Genomic DNA, 18,326 nt, shown 5'->3' on the forward strand with positions numbered 1-18,326 from the left:
GACATATGAGATGATGGCTCTGATTACTCCGACAGTGTTCTTTTCAAATGAATATTAATATTTTTCCCAGGGACATAGTATCAAATTGTGCACTGTGAATGCATTGCTGCTATTGCTTCTACAGTTTGTTCAGTACAGGCCTGTTTAACACAGGAAGTCATTATTAAAAAATACATTACTTATGATTTACTTTTTTGGATGAATGGGGAGTTATCAGCTACTTTGAGAATCCACATTTTTCATTTCACCATTGCTAAACGTGTGTAGTCCCAGAGTTCTACTTACCTCTGTGCCCTTATCAAGGGTGAAAGGTATCCAGTGTCCTGAAACAGATGGGGATCATCATCTGAACAAAATGATGGATTTGGGACATTCAGCATCTAGTTAATATTTATGATAGCAGTAAGTTTTTTATTTGAAACAAAACTTTTAGGGCAATCCCATTAGAGTGGTATGAGCTGAGCACAGTTAGAAGAAAGCAGACTTATTCTCCTGTCCATCTTGCTACAAGAGAGGTTTGTGATTCGAGAAATTCCTACCCTGTTACTCTGTAAAATAATTTCAGACAATATTGAATTACACTCTTCTTCATTTATTTGGTTGGGTTTTTTTGTGACTTGATATTGCACTGTTACAGGTATTTTACTTTTATTTTTACCCTATCTGCTAGTAGATCTTTGCATAGTTAATTTTATTTAGTCTTAGTTAAATTTAATTTAGTTATAGAATAAGTGTCTTAACCAAAATGCTTTTTCACTGGTTTCATGGATGGGTAGTAGGGTTTGCATGCTGCATTTTAGGTGAGGAATAACAAGCAAAACCTTTGTTTGGTGTCACCACAAAGATTTTGAGACAGAAAAAAGGTGGATTTTATACGGTAACAAAGTTTATTATGCATGCAGTTCACAGCCTGCAATCTGTAGGCTTGGAAACAGATAAGAGGTTCTGAGTTGCTTGCAGAGACTATAGAGTAGTTCTGTATTTCATAAAGTGGTTAAAAAGCTGCTGGGCATTTGCATTTAAATTTGTCATGAATTGCTGCTAGGTACAGAGTATCTTCTTGAAAGGTTATTTTCATGAGGGTGTTTTTCCGCTTTTTAAAGCTCTCTATTATTCTCTTCCTTTTTTTGATAGCGCACTGGGAGAGATGCTTCTAGTTATTTAGCTGCTCTGTTAGATCTTGACAGATGGATGTGTTTCCATTATACCATACTATTTGAAAATTATGCTCCATTTTGCCTGTTTATACAGCTTTGTATTGGGAAGAATTATATCCAGTTATACTTAACATTCGTGTAAAGGCATAAAGTGAGGAGGAAATGTTTGTATCCAACTTCTCCCACCCCCCCACCCCCCCCATCCTCCCCTCCAATAAAATTCTTCATTTGACATCTTTGTTTTGCATTAATCCTTGGTACTGGGTAATGTTGAGTTATTATCCCTCTGACAATGACAGATGGTAATTTCCTTAAAGCTGTGAGACCTTTGAATTGTTTGGTAACAATTTATGTCAAGTTACCTCTTTCTCCTGCTGTAATAGTATTTCTTTTCTTGCACAAGGTCGGTCTTCATCAAATTTCTCAAAAGCTTGATCGCTCTGGTTCTGGGTATCCTATATTGTTTGTTAGCCATGCAAACAACCTGTGTTGTTAAAAGAGAGGAAAATATCTGTGGTAAATTATTTTTCCTTTGGAGTGTCTGCCTGTTTTATCATTTGGTTTTGTTTAATTGCAGTGCAGAAGAATTGATAGATAAATTTGTATGCTGAAAAATTCTTCTTACTTCTCTTCTTACTAAGGACAGGGACAGATGCAGCCTTTTAATTACAAGAGTGTTTTATTTATATTGCTGCTGCTTTTTCAGATGAATGCACTGGACACACTTGGTCAAACAGCGTTGCACAGGGCTGCGTTAGCAGGACACTTGCAAACCTGCCGGTTGTTGCTGAGTTACGGCTCTGATCCCTCCATCATCTCTTTGCAAGGCTTCACAGCAGCACAGATGGGAAATGAAGCAGTGCAACAGATCTTAAGTGGTGGGTAAAAGTAAAGGGTTGTGTATTTGAACTTCAGCTTCTCCCTTTACAGCTTTGAAACTTGTTTCTTTCTCAGTGCAAGAGACTTGAAGTAGTTTTCTCATCTCTCCTTTCTGGCATCAAGTGCACACAACTACAGTATGTATCATGTGACACTTGACAGAAAACAAATAAATAGCTCTGCTCAGTTCAGTGATTTTGTGCAAATGGGGAAGAAAATAACCATCTTGTAGATTGAGAACATACTGGCTGTACAAGAAGGTTGTAGGAAGGCACATGTAGGGAATTTTGGGATTCTTTTGGTAGCAAGTTCCAAGGCAACTGGAATATTGCTGAGCATGTAAGAAACCTTTTCCCTGCATCAGCCGACCTTTTAGATACTCCCTACTTCAGCAGTCACAAGCAGAGTGTTACTGGCAGAAAAACACTGATAGTTGCTAAACAGTTTGAACTTTTACTTCAAATCTCTTGCTTGTCCAGTAGAGAAAGATTTTGTTGTGAAAGTGCTCTGGATAGTGCTTAGGTAACTATTTGTTTATATCTTCCATTAAAAAGATGAATAGATGTTTGAAGAGGGTGGCACTGTTTTTTATATAAGTGCTTAAGGGTTTGCATCCTCTTACCTATGTTATGTTTGAATTTTTGCAAGTACAGAGAAGAATAATTGCATCAATAGCTAGTAAAGAGCTAGTAACTCACCTCACAGTGAGATTTGCAGGTAGTCAAACAAAGGCAGATACCCAGATAGATGAGAAGACACATAGCTAGAAACTCCATTTCCTCCAGTGTTTTCAACAATATTGCCTTAAAACAGGACAAAACAAGGGAAAAGGATTTTACAGCAGTGCAAGAAAGGACTGTTTTGAAGTGTACTCACTCCTGAGATGTAGCTGGTTACCTGGATAGTGTTACCTGTTAAAATGTGCACATGAATGTATGTATGTGGATTGAGAGAGAAGAATGTTGGCAGAATCATGTCAGCTTTGGAGTCAAAATCTGACTGATTTGCTCTAAAACTAAAGCTCCTTATTCAGACATGTTGGCAGTATGAACTTGAACATCACAACCCCAGCTGCATTTTCAAAAGTAAAAACAGACCAACTTCACTCCCCAGCTTTGGAAAATATGTTGAGCACAAGTTAATACAACTTACGTATCCTAAGTAGTCTTAAATCATCTTTTCCCCATGTAGAAAGTACACCTGTGCGCACATCCGATGTGGATTATCGGTTGTTAGAGGCGTCCAAAGCTGGAGACTTGGAAACTGTGAAGGTAGGTTTGAACAGTTCATGTGAATTTTCTCCTTGGCATTGCTGTGCAAGGTTTGTGGAAGCCTCTGCTACGTGAGTTGTGGAAGCAGTGCCCAAGTAATTCATAAAAAATGGGGAGTCATGGATCTTTTTTTTTTTTTTCTAGAAGGTAGTACATTAAGATGTACTGCAGAGTGTTTTTCTTGGGTTTCTGCTTGTTTATTCTGCCAGTCCTTCCCACATTCATGTCTTTGATGGACTCAGATATAGCCATAATTCTTTGAAGCAGACTCTGTGATTCTCAGAATCAGAGTTTAGTAGAAACATGCCTTCTGGTGCCTCTGATTCAATCAGATGGCAAAAAAATACTGTTAACAGGTAGCAGATTTAATATTTTAAACCATCCTTAATCTGAAGGTGAAGGGTCAGGCCGTGGAATCCCACCATCACAGGAAGGTTTGATCTTGTTTTTGATGCTTGGTCTGTGGACAAAACAGCCTGCAGATGGACTCTTGTGCATACCTTCCCACCTTGAGCTTCAACGTGATATACATTAATATTCAAGCAGCAGCAATTTTGTTTACCAGCAGCTCCTTTGCTAAGCTAAATATTTCTGGTTTTCTGAAGGCAGTATAGACCAGAAATGGTAATCTATCTGGAGAAAGTTACATGGCCTTGAACCTGGTACTTGATGATGTAGAGGTTCACCCTTTCTTATACATCTTCACAGTGCTTCCATCATTTAAGTGTTGTTTGTTATAGAAGTACATTCAGCTGTAAATTTAGAACTGCTATTTTTTAACTTTGCATAAGCAGAAAGAAATTTCCTGATACTTGAAAAAATTTGTATAAGTGGATCAAATTTTGTGTTGGGATCTCTGAAGGTGGTAGTTTAGTTATTTTCTTTTGGGATTGTTTGTTTCACATTGTTGCTTTTTGGTTTTGGGGAGTTCCTTATTTGTTAGTTGTAGTTCTGTACTAAATTTTGTGTTCTTTTGTCTCCACAGCAACTTTGCAGCCCTCAGAATGTGAATTGCAGAGATCTGGAAGGCCGTCATTCAACACCACTGCACTTTGCTGCAGGATATAACCGGGTATCAGTGGTGGAGTATCTCTTGCACCATGGAGCAGATGTGCATGCCAAAGATAAAGGGTACATTTCATTTCATTCTTGATATGTTCTGCTGTTCTCTATTGGTGTGAGACTCATATCCCACCTATTCATTTTGCTTCAGATTTCAGTGACCATTGTGTTTTTCTCTTGAAAATTTGTCTCTTTCCTCCTTGTTCTGCATTGTTCCTGTGCTGTAGAGGGTTTATAGACCATTACAGCATACTTTGCTTTCTGGAAAAGCCAATATCAAGTACATACCTGGCACTGTAGTACATGATGCTTCTCTTCCCCTTTTTGCCCATTTTAGAGACTTTGTTTTGTGTAAAAGCAGCCTTTACCTTATTTTAGGTGATCTAAAATAAGTTTTGAATAAAATGGGGTAAAATACCAGGCTAAAATACCAGAAGGATAATTAAGTTTTAATTGATTTTTTAATAGAGAAATAAAACCATGAAAACGTGAAAGACTGAAAGATAACAATAATGTCTGGTGAAAGTGGGAGTTTTATCTACTGATTGCATATAGGATTTCATTCTCTAGCTATTAATGCTTTCTCTTTGATTAGTGGCTTAGTACCCCTGCACAATGCCTGTTCTTATGGACACTACGAAGTGGCTGAACTCCTAGTGAGGCACGGTGCTTCTGTCAACGTGGCAGACCTGTGGAAATTCACTCCTCTACATGAAGCAGCAGCAAAAGGAAAATATGAAATCTGCAAACTGCTTTTAAAAGTATGTGATGGAGAGCTCAGATGTGTCTTTAAATGCATATATATTTATTTTTTCTGAAGATTAATTAATGCAAAGTTAATTGCATTCAGGAAATTCTTTGTGGTATCTTTGAATTAATTTTTATCTTGCAATGGTCATATCGTTTCTTGTGTAATATCATTGACTTTAAAAGAATCATCAGTACAAGTACTATTTCCAGCATGTGTATTAATACTGTTAGCCAAATAGGACAAGACTCTGAAACTGGAAAAACCAGCTGAATTCATGTGAAAATGGCAACTCCCTACCTTGTCCTATCCATCCCTTTCTGAAATAGTTACTGCATTTAAGTAAATTCTGTTAATACTTATGCAAGAGTGTGTTACAGGGCAATAGCGGGAGGTGGGTCCTGAATGCTGTTTGGCATGAGAGGAATTCAAAACTGTTATGTTAATGTATAATTTATCAAGCTCCTGGAGGAAATGCATGTTAATATACTCTGGCATAAATATTCATTATACTTAGAGGAAGAACCTGTAAAGAGCATGAGGTAATGCAAAGATATTTCCAGTGAGAAACATGAGTCTGAGAAACTTCTTAACATAAGGTCACATCCTGCCCTGAGAGGATGAAAGGGGGTGCTAGAGTCGAATTTTTTGCAAATCCCATTTCCTCTTTCAGCCATGCCTACTTTTGTCCCTTTGAAGCACAACATTTAAAGTAGGAGAAAGTCAGAATATGGATAGTCTTGAGATAATGAGGATTTACTCCAGCCACTTTTCATTTGCTGCTACAAAGTGCCACTATTTCACTTCTATATAATTAATTATTTCACTTGATTACCAAAAAAGCAGTCAGAGAGAGAAGAATGATAATTTGAAGCACATCTACAGCAGAAACCAGGAGATATTAAGAGCTGTCTGTGAAGTAGGCATGGTGTTGGCCTGGAAGTAAAACCCTAATAAGAGATGTTAGCTCAAGTTATAGGAACTCCTGTAATTTCTCAAGTACAGTGTTGCATTATAGACACTGGATATCTCTGCCTTTTCTGGTCATTCCACAGGGAATTTACCCATATTTTGTCTTCAGAGGATCCTGAAGTTATGTCCAACAGGAAATAGAAAAGTGCTGAAATTTATTTTTTTAAATTCACTCTTTCTCAAGATAAGAGCTAAATATGCCCTTAAGGTGACACAGATGTAAAGTCTCTGGGTGTCTGTGGATATGTGCTCACACTGCAGTTTACTCAGGGTTTCTCCTGCTGTGCCTCCTATGCCAGCTGGCAGTGTTGTCAGTTCTGCTGAGTTGTGGATGTTGAGCTTGACCCCTCCTGACTTGTGCTCCTTCTCTCCTGATCTGCTTGAAGAAGGAAACAAAATTAAACAGGCATTTTGGAGACAGTGTCTTCTTTAATCACCTTTCTTTGAAATGACCACCTTCATTTGTTTCTATGCCTTGGAAGGGGTCTCAGAAGACGCTGCCTCTTCATTCAGATATTTATTTTGTGGCATGTTTGAATAGTTCCAATTTTGATGAGTTTTAAATTAAGGGATTTCAGGTCATATTTAGAGAAGTCATTGTAGTCTAAACAGCTTTGCACGAAGAGTGCTCTCTTCCTAAAAGAACTGCAGATGTGGAAACTGCTTCTATGTAATCAACACTCTGTCCTTTCTGTCCCTTGCTCTTCATCCTTTGCACCATGAGCACAGTTGTACTGCTTCCAAATACAAAGCAATTAATTCCCTCTGTTCTCCCATTGCTATTCTTCCATTCCCAGTCCAGTGGGAAATGGCAGGGTAGACTTGCTGGCAGGGATTGGACCACTGTGTTTGACTATTCCAAAGAGGTCAGCCAGAGAACTCAAGCACCAGCAGCTGCCTCTGCTTTATCTATCTTTGTTTTTTCCCACTGCTGCTGAGAGTGAATAGGAAAGGAGCTGTCCTCCCACAAACCTGAATGTGGACGTGACTCACACCATATGCTCTGCATAGTTGTGTGTTCCCCTTCTCATCCCCCATTGCTCCAGTACTGTGTTCTTATCACTGCCTGATCTACATGTTTTACCAGCACAGATACACTCCAGCAGTCATCCAACTCTACTTGTCCACCAAAATTTTTTCCACTTCTTCCAAAGGCCTGTGAACTGCTTAAGATGGTACTGTTGTCTGTTGGAAAGTGCAGAGAAGAGTATTTTGCTGGTTCCCTTCTGAAACAAGTGCCTTTCGATATCAGGGTGACATTTAGTAAAACTCAGAGCCTGGTTTTGCTAGCTCAGAAGGTTGTGCTCTGGAAATACTGCCATTTGATTCCTGCCAGTTTTCAGGAGAAGGGAAAGACTGGCAGCAAGATACTTGCAGTTGGCTTTTCTTTCACGCTGCTGTGACAGTAAGAAGTTATATGCAGGAAATGCTCCTGAACATACATCAGTTGCAAGTAGGGCAGGGTCAGCTCTTGCAAAGGGCTGCCATTCTTGCTGTGGAATTGAGATTCACACAGCTGTGTTTCAGATTAGTCCTTTTAGACCTCAGACTTCTGAATTTATTTTCTTGTGCCTACTAATCTGTACAATTGCTACTTGATTATGGTAGGTCTGCAAAATCCCATCTTATTTGGCAAAATAGTGACACACTGCACTGCCCTGTGCATGACTGTGACACTAGCATTCCATTTGTTCTTTGCAGCATGGAGCTGATCCAACAAAAAAGAATCGAGATGGGAACACTCCTTTAGATTTGGTGAAAGAAGGGGACACAGATATCCAGGATTTACTGCGAGGAGATGCTGCCTTACTAGATGCTGCCAAGAAAGGGTGCCTGGCACGAGTGCAGAAGCTGTGTACTCAAGAAAATATCAATTGCAGAGACACCCAGGGAAGAAATTCAACACCATTGCATCTTGCCGGTGGGTAACGTGCCAGGTTTTCAAGGCTTGTATATTTATGGTAGGTTTACAGGTGTAATTTGCCAAAATTAGGATTGGCATAGAAAGAGTTTCACAGATAATTATCATGTACAAAGAGTTAACTAGGGCATCTATTTCAGGAGGTAATAAATTTGCTAGGGAAGAGGAACTTTTGCAGTTGAAAAATTGCCTTAGCTTTTCTGTCGAATATTTTTCTTTTTTGTTTAGCTCTCCTAATACCTAATTTCTTTTCCTGTGTTTTTTCTGCAGCTGGTTACAACAATTTGGAAGTAGCTGAATACCTTCTTGAGCATGGTGCTGATGTTAATGCCCAGGACAAAGGAGGATTAATTCCCCTACACAATGCAGCATCCTATGGGGTAGGTGCAGGCAGTCTTGCCATGAGTAGAACAGCAAGGGACTTCTTGAAGTCATATCCAAACCAGTTATTTTGCAGCTGCTTTGCTGTGAACACAGTTCAGATTTTGAGGAAGAATTTGTTGGGCTAAGTTGTTGTTGTGAGTCCTATTTGCAGTCCTATGCATTAAACAGGACACAGAATCAGGTGCACTGTAGCAGTTAAATGCTGCATTTTGGAAAGATCACTACAATGTAGCTTTTATGCAGGCAAACAGATGCACAGGATTGAACAGTTTAGGGTGATATTCAAAACAGAAAAGACCTCAGGTTGTGTCTGAAAGACTTAGATGGAAGGAAGAGAAAAATACCAGGGGATAATGTGCAGTTGATGACAGGGACACGAAGGTGTGTTACAGCTGGTGTTTGGTGGGAATCTATTGCTAGAGTTGAAGGACTACTGTGTTTGTAATGTGGTTGTCCTCCAGGGCAAGCCATCTGCTGCAGGGGCTGCAGTGACAGATTCAAACCATTTTAGATGAGGCAGGCCCTCTTTCCTCCATACAGGAGTAAGCAAATGTTTCCCAGTTGCACAGATGCCTAATAGATTGCTTATAAGCAGTTGTTAGTTGTGGATTGGGTCAGAAAGAAGTCTCTTGTAAATAATTGTACAGAGACAGTGCTTGAGAAACTTCTAGCACTGTGCTTACAGTAAGACGATCTGAAGCTAATGAAGTACTGGGTTTGATGGTCTCATGATATCTTTGTCTGTTACTTACCTGGCCCTGGCACAAGTACAGCAAGATCTGGAACAGATGACCCTAACAGAACCATGATTGCTTTTGTTTAAAGGCAAATGAAATAAAAAGTGCAGTGTTCACCTTGTTTTTAAAAAGAGCATCAATGGAACTCAGTCTATGCCATTTGTATTGGTTCTTTACATCTCTGTGGCATCCCAGTGTCCCAAAGATCAAAAAGCCCCAAATCCTGGTGAAAGATTAGAAAGCAGCGCAGAGTTCTTTTATGTTACAGGGTCCTAATACTAAGTAATATTGCTTATCAGCATCTGCCTTTAAGCATTAATTCCCAGGATGTTGCTAAGATCTAGAGATAAATGCTGTTGGAAAGACTGTTCTTTTCTTTGGCATGAGAAAACAAAACACACACTTTACACAAACCCAAAACATTTATTATTGACATAGAGAAATGTCTGAGATTGGTTTTAGTGGAATATCATTTCTAAAAATCGTAATGCCAATCTAACCTGGTTGCCCTGCTTCCTCTAGGAAACATTAAAAAGGCAGTGTTTGGTGCTTTTCTATCAGCTTATTTAGTTAAGAGTTGCTTTTTACCTTTCCTAGCATCCCACACTTCTCTCTGAGCTGTCATCAGCCTTCAGATGGGAGGTAGAGAGGAGAGGAGTAATGGTTTCACAAGTTCATAGCTGGCAAGATTCACAAGCTCTGCCTTTTCCTCACAAAGTTTCTTCAGTTCTCCCACCCAGTACTTCATGCTGTGTGTCCCTCAATTGGGCTTTCTGTGACAGAAAAATCACAGGAACAGTAATTGCTTTAAAAGTTTGGCATAGAGGAAAAATAAAGTTGGCAGTATTTTCAAACCACACTTGTTCAGAGACCAAGCTGTTTTATGAGCACTGCAAAGAGTCATTTAATTGCCATTGAAGGGAAAAAGGAAATCCATTGGCAATTCTTTGTGCCTCTGCTTACAGTGTTTCATGCTCCCACCCATTCATTTTGACTACCTGCTTTTTTTCTTTGCTGTCTTGCACAAGAAGGATCTACTGGTTAGAGGCAGGCAAAAATTTCATTTGTCAGTTTTCTCTTATTTTGTACTTGGGAGACTTCAAGGACAGTATATTGATGAAAGCATGGGGTTATAAGTTCATTACTTTTATAACCCATGTAAAACAGCTCTTCCTTGTGACACTCATAATACATTTTATCAATTATAGCTCTCATAAAGTATGAGTGAAGGTAGAACAGATCTGTGATGCCACAGATCAGTTCAAAGTCTTGCAAGAAAGAAAGTACAACAAAGACTTCTGTGTACACACAGGGGTGGCTCAGTAGCACAACACATTGATCTTCAGAGCTTCTAGTATTGTGTCACAAAAGTTGCAGCCCAGTAAATCCACCAGTTCAAATTTGTCCACAAATAATTTTGTTATGCAGGGTTAATCGTGTCTGCTCCTGCAGCTGGCACAAACTTCATGCCATGTACTTGGGGTGATTTGACAGAAATCTGCTTCTGTGCCTGATCCCAAGTCTTCTGTGCTGGTGAATGGTCTGGTAGTGCACAGACAGAGATGACTGTGGAGTTGCAGTATGAATTGGTATCTGGAGAAGTGTGCTGCTCCTGTGACACAGGAAGCAGGATGAGTTACAGGCAAGGGAAACCACAAGAGTCTCTAGGCACCATTACCTCCAGCATAAAATAAGGAGCGTATGTTTTACCAGTGTCATGTTGATTCAGATGTTCTTGTGTTTTCCAGCATGTGGACATAGCAGCACTGTTGATCAAATATAATACATGTGTAAATGCAACAGATAAATGGGCATTTACACCTTTGCATGAAGCTGCACAAAAAGGAAGGACACAGCTCTGTGCTCTGCTGTTAGCTCATGGAGCAGATCCAACCATGAAGAACCAAGAGGGTCAGACACCACTAGACCTGGCAACAGTAAGTTCATGTTAGCCAGCCACAGGCTGCTCTGGAGGGGTACTCTGCATATTAAATTTATTTCTATGGCTCCATGGCATCAGCAGTCCTCAGCTTCCATTGTGCTGAGGTGGAGAGAGAAGGGCATCTCCTGGGTGCCTCTTTGTGGCTTTTTATCCATGGGACCAGGCATTTTCCTTTGGCTGAAATCTTAGCATGGCTTGTGATTTAAGGTTTGCTTCTCCTGGGATCAATCTCCTCATTCTCAGAAATAAAACTCACTGAAATGTCTCTGATGATGTTGGTGATTATTTCTTTGAACCTAGGAGGAACACCAGATGGACCTTTAGAGGAATGGGAACATTTGGTGGATTGTTGTGCTCAGTGTTTCCATATTACCTCAGTTCCTTTTTAAAAAATTAACTCCAAAAGAATATTCCAAAGAATTCATTCTACCTCTAAAATTTGTAGGTGGCTATCAAACTTCTTCTAAAACTGGCTTCTGTAAACTTTCTTTTAAATGGTTTAAAAGCCTAATAAGGTTTTATGAACATGTGTGCCCCAGCTTAAACAGTCTTGATGGAATAGATAATGCAACCAAATTGGATGCTGTGTCTGGTCTCAGTGCAAGTATCTTTTTGGGTTATTGATTTATTTATGGAGAGTTCAGGAAATGTCCTCCAGAGTAATCTGAGCTCTAGAAAACTTTCTTTGTGATGAAGGATATGAAAATTATTTGATTTCTCTGAGGGAAAAGAAGGGTGTCTAAATCATGTTCTACAAGAATTTTTAAGGAGGAAAATCTTGAAGATGAGGGTGCTGCTTAATTTAGTCAATAAAGGCTATATCCAGCTGTTGACTAAGATCATACTTCTCCTGAGCTCCTGTCCTTTTTTTTTTTTTCTATTCTAACCCAAGAGATGTGATTATAGCAAAGGCATAGTGGTAGTCTTTCCACTGAAACCTTATTCCAGTGTACCTGAAGTTGAGCCTGACAGAGAAATTAAGAAGTGGCATTTCCTGTCCTAGATTCTGAAGGATTTCAAATAAAGTTGCCCTGGCTTTAGCGCTTATAAAGCCATTCTGCCAAAAAAAAATTAGGTGTAGCTTCTTATACACCCTTAGAAATGGGGAAAACTTGATGCACCTATGTCTTGAGTGGTGAATCAAAATGTTCTTGCAACTGTGAATTCCCCTGTAACAGAAGCTAGCAGTTTTCTTTCTAAGGGGGACCAGAACAATCAAATAAAATAATTAAAAATTCTTTCCAGAGATCAGTGATTTGTGACAGTAGGAGCTCATGTCCGTGGGTGTTCTTTCTGTTTTTCAGGCTGATGATATCCGAGCTCTTCTGATAGATGCAATGCCTCCAGAAGCTTTGCCTACTTGCTTCAAGCCTCAGGCCACTGTTGTCAGTGCCTCTGTGATCTCGCCAGCATCTACACCGTCCTGCCTGAGTGCTGCCAGCAGCATCGATAACCTCACGGGGCCACTGGCAGAACTGGCTGTAGGAGGGGCATCAAATGCTGGGGATGGAGCAGCAGGAACTGACAGGAAGGAAGGAGAAGGTGCATTTGCTGCTGGACAAGATTACATTGCCAGAAGTACAGTAGTTTAGTATCAAAATAGGCCTTGGTTTATCTGAAAAGCATTTCTGACTAGCCAGAAAATACTGTGCAGTTTGAGCTGTTATCAGTGTTTTAAAGTGTCTGATGCTTGTTAACTGTTCAATGTAACTGTTCATCTGTGTTGGCTATCAGTCATTAGGTCTGACTACAAATGCAGATCTGATTAGGTGCCCAGATGTTCATTGACTTCATAAAGAAAATCCAGTGAGAATTATTTTGATGAAGAAGTTAAGATTGTGATGGCTGGGGATTTTACCAAGGTTTTTTAAACCCTTTGATTACTATCTGGAGTCCATGCTTGAAGTCAGAATCTAAGGGGGTCACATAGCAAAAATATACCCACCCTTCTTTTCCTTCTCTTTGCAGTATGAGCCTGTATTTGTCACAGATGGTTTGTGCTTTTATTAGTTGATTCTGAAGAGGGAACAGTGATGAGCTTTGCACAGAGCTTTGACACAATGGAAGTAGATTGTTTATTACAGACATAGACAAATTGATTATAAAAAGAATCAGAGTTTGGAATTTAAGAGAATCGGTGGTATTGCTTGATTTTTTTTTAAGGAGGTTGGTTTGGTTTTTGTTACTTCAGATATATAGTATGTAAAGACTTGTTTCTTCTCTTACAGTTTCTGGTCTTGATATGAACATTACCCAGTTCCTAAAAAGCCTGGGTCTTGAGCACCTTCGGGACATCTTTGAGACAGAACAGGTAAGTGCCAAGCCTCATCTCTATTTCTGTGTTTAGGAGATAAACTAATGTAATAAATTTGAGTGACATTTTCATTTTCTAATTGAAAAAGGGAGGGAAAAATCCCTCACTTCACATCTACAGAAAAACAAGCGTGCTCAATTTTCTTTCAGTTTTCTGCAAATGAATTGCCAGATACAATATGGTGAAGTTGCAAAACCTATGAAAATATCTTTTCCTGTTGGATTCGGGTGTCAAGTAGCTTTCACTTACACATACACAGTGACTGCCAATTTGGCTTGTATTCTGAGAGTTATTTTGAACCTTGTGAACTTTGAACGTGATGACTATAACTAAGTTAGGTTCAAATGTCACCTGCATTTGTCCTTCAGCAGTCTTGACAGCCAAACAAGCCTTTCACCACCTGTAGTGCTACATGTGATACTTTGGTTAGATCTGGGAAACCCCCACTTTGACTGTATGCTGAAATAAAAACTTAGCATGGGAGTAGTCACACTACAGCATGCAGAAGCTACATTTCCTATTAGGTTAGGACCACGGCATTAACTGGGTTTAGCCAGGCTAACTTTCAAAAGTCATCGAGAAATAGGGGAATAAAACCTGCAGATTTATCAGTAATTCACAATATATGAAAAGGGTACAACTAATGTAAATTTCTCAAGCATTCATCACGTTCTACAGCAGAAGTACCTGTAATGTACTTGTAGATTCCTTTTATGTACCATTTATTAAATTTAGCATGTTGCAGTTAAATAGATCTGTTTACATGACTGAGATGCATGTACATGTGGAAGGGAAAGGTACAAGTGCAAGAGACTGGTTTGATGATTATTTTTCCCTCTGGCCTCTGCTGCTAATCTTTTATTGAGGAATCAGGAAACAAAGGTTTGAAATGTAATGTGTTGTTTACAGTTCCAGCTGTTTCTATAAAATGTTCGAAGATAAAATGCCAGAGAACTTTTCCCCTTCTGATACATGAAGCATAAGCTCTTCTCTTTAGTTTGGAACTCCTTTTGTTCAGAAGGAAACCAACCTCAAACCAACCTATGCACTTCTCAGGTTTTATTACTGTTTTTCACACCTTCCTGTTGCCTAGCTGGTCTTGTTCTACTTTTGCTTCTTTGACTCCTAACCTGTTAAGAGCTTCCCCTGCTAATAAGATTTAACAATGCAAATCGGATTCAATATATTCATCATTTTGAAATCATCAAGCTCTTCTTGTAAGTTTCTTTGTAGAAAAAACAAGTTCATCTTCTTTAGGCTTATTCTTTTAAGCTGCTTTTCCAAGCACTACCTTCATGTACACTCTTTCACCTTGGCTCATTATTAGTAAGGTTGTAGAATATTAATTTCTGCCTGTGTAGTGAAAGTAATGAATTGTACAATGCTGTGAAACATTGAATGCTTCAAAAGCACTCCTATATTTGTGCCAGCATTTCAGTGCATCCCCCTTCTACCTAAGTAAAAATGTTTGTGAGAACCTTCTTCGAGAGGCAGCTCTTGTTAATTGGTGTGAGAGAAGTGAAAGTTTTGCACAACTTCAGGCTGAAGCAGCTGGGTATGGTCCTGTGATAGGGACAGGTTTGCCAGAAGGTGGCAGCAAGTAGAAGTGAAGCAAAACATTATCTACCTTTATGCTTTTGGTTGCACCATGGATACTTTCCAATTTCTGAAGCAATAGGTCTCCAGCCTTGAAAGTCAGGCCAGGTTTGATTTTTGTGGTCTTTCACCTTTCCAGATAACCTTGGATGTGTTGGCTGACATGGGGCATGAGGAACTTAAAGAAATTGGGATCAATGCATATGGACATCGCCACAAATTAATAAAGGGTGTGGAGAGACTTCTAGGAGGTCAGCAAGGTAAATATGGCACTTTTACTGGCTAGTCTCCCATAAGGCTCCCATAAGTCACTTTCTCTAAATGTAGGTGTTGCCACCAGACTTGAAAGAATCTGAATGTCAGAAAATTGTGTTTGCTGTAGACATGGTGGCTGAGTGGGTTGTGATAGCTAAAGAATATATTAAGAAGATACCAGACCAAGTGAGCACTTACCCTTTCAGAGAATGGATACCCCTGAGGCAGCTTTGGAAGCTGTTCCCATTTCTCAGGACCCTGTTTCACCCAGGGAGGAGCTTTTGGATATGATTTGCCCTCCATACCTACCCACAGGCCATTTATACCCTGAAGGATAGGCCTGATAGGGTTTTAGCTACCCCACGTTTCTATGGAAAGAGGAAGCAATAAAGGGCAATTATGTCTCACATGCATTTTTCTTCTCTTTTTTAAAGCCTCTGTTGCTAAAGAAGGCACTTTTATTTTTTTTGAGGTTGTGCTTATGCTTATGCCTTGTGTTTATTTTGCATTTCCTGTTCTGGGGTTGTTTAAGAAGAATAATGGTGATGATGGATACAAATAGAGACAGTATTGGTTTTTCCTGTTGATTTTTGCTCCTTTTTATTCCTTCTCTTTGCAGGTACCAATCCTTATTTGACTTTCCACTGTGTGAGTCAGGGGACCATTCTCCTTGACCTTGCTCCTGATGATAAGGAGTATCAGTCTGTAGAAGAGGAGGTAATCCAAGTCCCTTTCTTAATGCTTCAGGGCTGTATATTTTTCTTTCCACTGATAACCTGTCAGAGCTAAAGTGTGCAATACGTGTTGAAAGTGCTAAAATAGCCTGTGGTGTATGAATTGCATACTTCTGATATGAAGTTTAGGGTTCTTCATTAGTCCTTTTGTATAGAACAATGATAGAAATTACTTTGCTGTGTCCTGCCAGTTTTTTTAATAAGTGGTCTCTGCTCACTTCACATTATTCCAGTTTTATTTTTTTGTTGTGTTTTGGATCTTGTCTTGGGTATTGTCTCCTAGGGAGGATTTGCACAGCTTTCTGTAGATAGGTAGACCTGTGAGAATTAAAAGCTGTGTGTAAAACCAAGGCATCAAGGCCTTGCAATTCTGTAAGCATTTTCTGTGAACCAGCTTGTTTTCTCTTGTCTCAGTGGCTTGGTTAATCTGTAACCCAGATAAACAGCTCTTGGACAATTGAGAATTGACTGTAATTTTGCCTCCCACACACACATGCTCTTTTATTTAAGTAAACTCCAGACACACACCATTTTGAAAGCAAAAATCATAACAGAAGAGGGACTTCCTGAAGAGTTGTGTTTGGTAGAAACTCCATTTTACTGTGAATTTGCTATTTGTGTCATGCTCGTACACTATAGCTCAGAAGTGTTTGGAGTCATTTAAAGATGGTCAGGATTGCTGCCAGCTTAGATGGGCATATTTTTTTATTAGTAACTTCATAAACTGGAGTTTGTGCAGATCTTTTTTATAAACTTTTCTGAAAGAAAGGGTCACTTGTCTGCCATAGTAAATTGGAATATTTATTTGAACTGTTACAAAATATTGTTGCTGTAGCTATAAATACTTCTCTAAAAGACACAATGAAACTATTTCTGAGTAAATCAGAAATGCTTTTCTAATGACATAGGAGAATTTACAGTGCAGTTATTTCCCTAATGCTAAGAAATGCAAACTAAACTTATTAAAATCCCATTTGTTATTACTATGAAGTGATATTTTTGTATATTCATTCTCAAATATAGGGTTTTTTTCCAATTTAAAGAAGGTTTTCTAGTTGTATATCATTTTAATAGCAAGTACCATTATTCTATTTTTCTTATGTGGATTTTTATTACAAGATTGGATAATTGCATAATTGGGTGCTTGAGAAATTAGGGTATATCTCAGTTTAAAATAGAGGGGGTTTTTGGTTGTTTTCTGTTTGTTTTTTTTTTTTTTACAACTTTTAATTCATTTTCCATCAAAGCTGTCTGTTGTTGCTAGTGATATACTGAGACATTGCATGGATACTTTATGTGCTGAGCACTCAGTTTTGGGTTTTTATGTAGATGCAAAGTACAATCCGGGAGCATCGGGATGGTGGAAATGCTGGTGGGATCTTCAACAGATACAATGTCATCAGGGTAAGTTTCAAAACCTCTCAGTTTTCTGTGGTAAAGTATGTTAGTATTTATACCAGCAGGCAGAATCAGTTCAATGGTTTGCCCCTTTATATTTAAAGTTCTTTGTTGAAATGATAATCAGAAACAGAGTTAATGCAAGTGCTAAAATGAATGCAAGCTCTGCACAGGGAATGAGGGAGAAGTGTCCACTTGGGCTCCTAAAGGAGTCTGAAGGACTGATGTTGAAGACTGAGGTGGTGAAGAACCTGACTGAATTTCAGAGGCCTATAACTTCTGTTTTTGACCCTTGCAACACAGATTTATCTTTTTTCTCAGCATAGTCTTTTCTTGCCATTTTAAAGGAGATTTGGGGTATAAGTGTATGAAAGGATGATCATGACTTCTAATAAGAAATTTCTGTCTCCCTGTGCAACTTTCCAGCTTGATACCACCTCCTTTGCCCTTGCCAACTAGAAAAATGCATTTTCCAAGCCATGGTATTCTAGAAAATAGTGTTGTCTTTCTGAGGGAAGGCATACTTCCTGGTTTCTTTTTCTGGGGAGAAGGAAATAGAGGGAATCAGAATAGAATTGGTTTCTGAGCTTCAGCAAACCTGTGCTGCCTATCTCTTTGAGAAGTAAGCCTGTGCAGAGCCTTTGCAACTTGATCCAGTAGATCATGTGTCGTGAAGTAAACTCTTCTTCCATCCTACTCTCAACCAATGGTGAAGTCCTTTACAGAAACCTCAGTGGTATTAAGAGCATGTGGCTGGAATTATATGGATAGATTAAATAGCACATCTCATTATTTTTTATGAAAAGAACCAAAAGTTGGTTCTTTTAATAAAAAACAAACCTAAACTAGATAGCAAGTTTTAAAGAGCTAGACAAGATTGGTCAACAGAGTTCAAAGCAGAGCAGCAAGGGGTTTCAGTTTATAGTTCTTTGTGGTATTGAAGGCTCTGTGAGAAG

General features: G+C 39.0%; 1 protein-coding gene across 1 annotated transcript in view; it reads left to right on the forward strand.

Annotated features, from left to right (window-relative positions):
* Positions 1-18,326, forward strand: part of TNKS (tankyrase) — a 129,769-nt gene that overhangs the window by 101,639 nt on the left and 9,804 nt on the right. Inside the window, exons 12-23 of the mRNA XM_084204383.1 lie at positions 1,864-2,035; positions 3,228-3,307; positions 4,293-4,438; positions 4,965-5,130; positions 7,791-8,010; positions 8,281-8,390; positions 10,880-11,068; positions 12,378-12,615; positions 13,302-13,384; positions 15,123-15,243; positions 15,858-15,955; positions 17,302-17,376. Coding sequence (XP_084060509.1) covers positions 1,864-2,035; positions 3,228-3,307; positions 4,293-4,438; positions 4,965-5,130; positions 7,791-8,010; positions 8,281-8,390; positions 10,880-11,068; positions 12,378-12,615; positions 13,302-13,384; positions 15,123-15,243; positions 15,858-15,955; positions 17,302-17,376 — 1,698 coding nt within the window. The remainder of the gene's footprint in view (positions 1-1,863; positions 2,036-3,227; positions 3,308-4,292; positions 4,439-4,964; positions 5,131-7,790; positions 8,011-8,280; positions 8,391-10,879; positions 11,069-12,377; positions 12,616-13,301; positions 13,385-15,122; positions 15,244-15,857; positions 15,956-17,301; positions 17,377-18,326) is intronic.

Source organism: Fringilla coelebs (genome assembly GCF_963513975.1).
Source record: "Fringilla coelebs genome assembly, chromosome: 4".
NCBI classification, from domain to species: domain Eukaryota; kingdom Metazoa; phylum Chordata; class Aves; order Passeriformes; family Fringillidae; genus Fringilla; species Fringilla coelebs.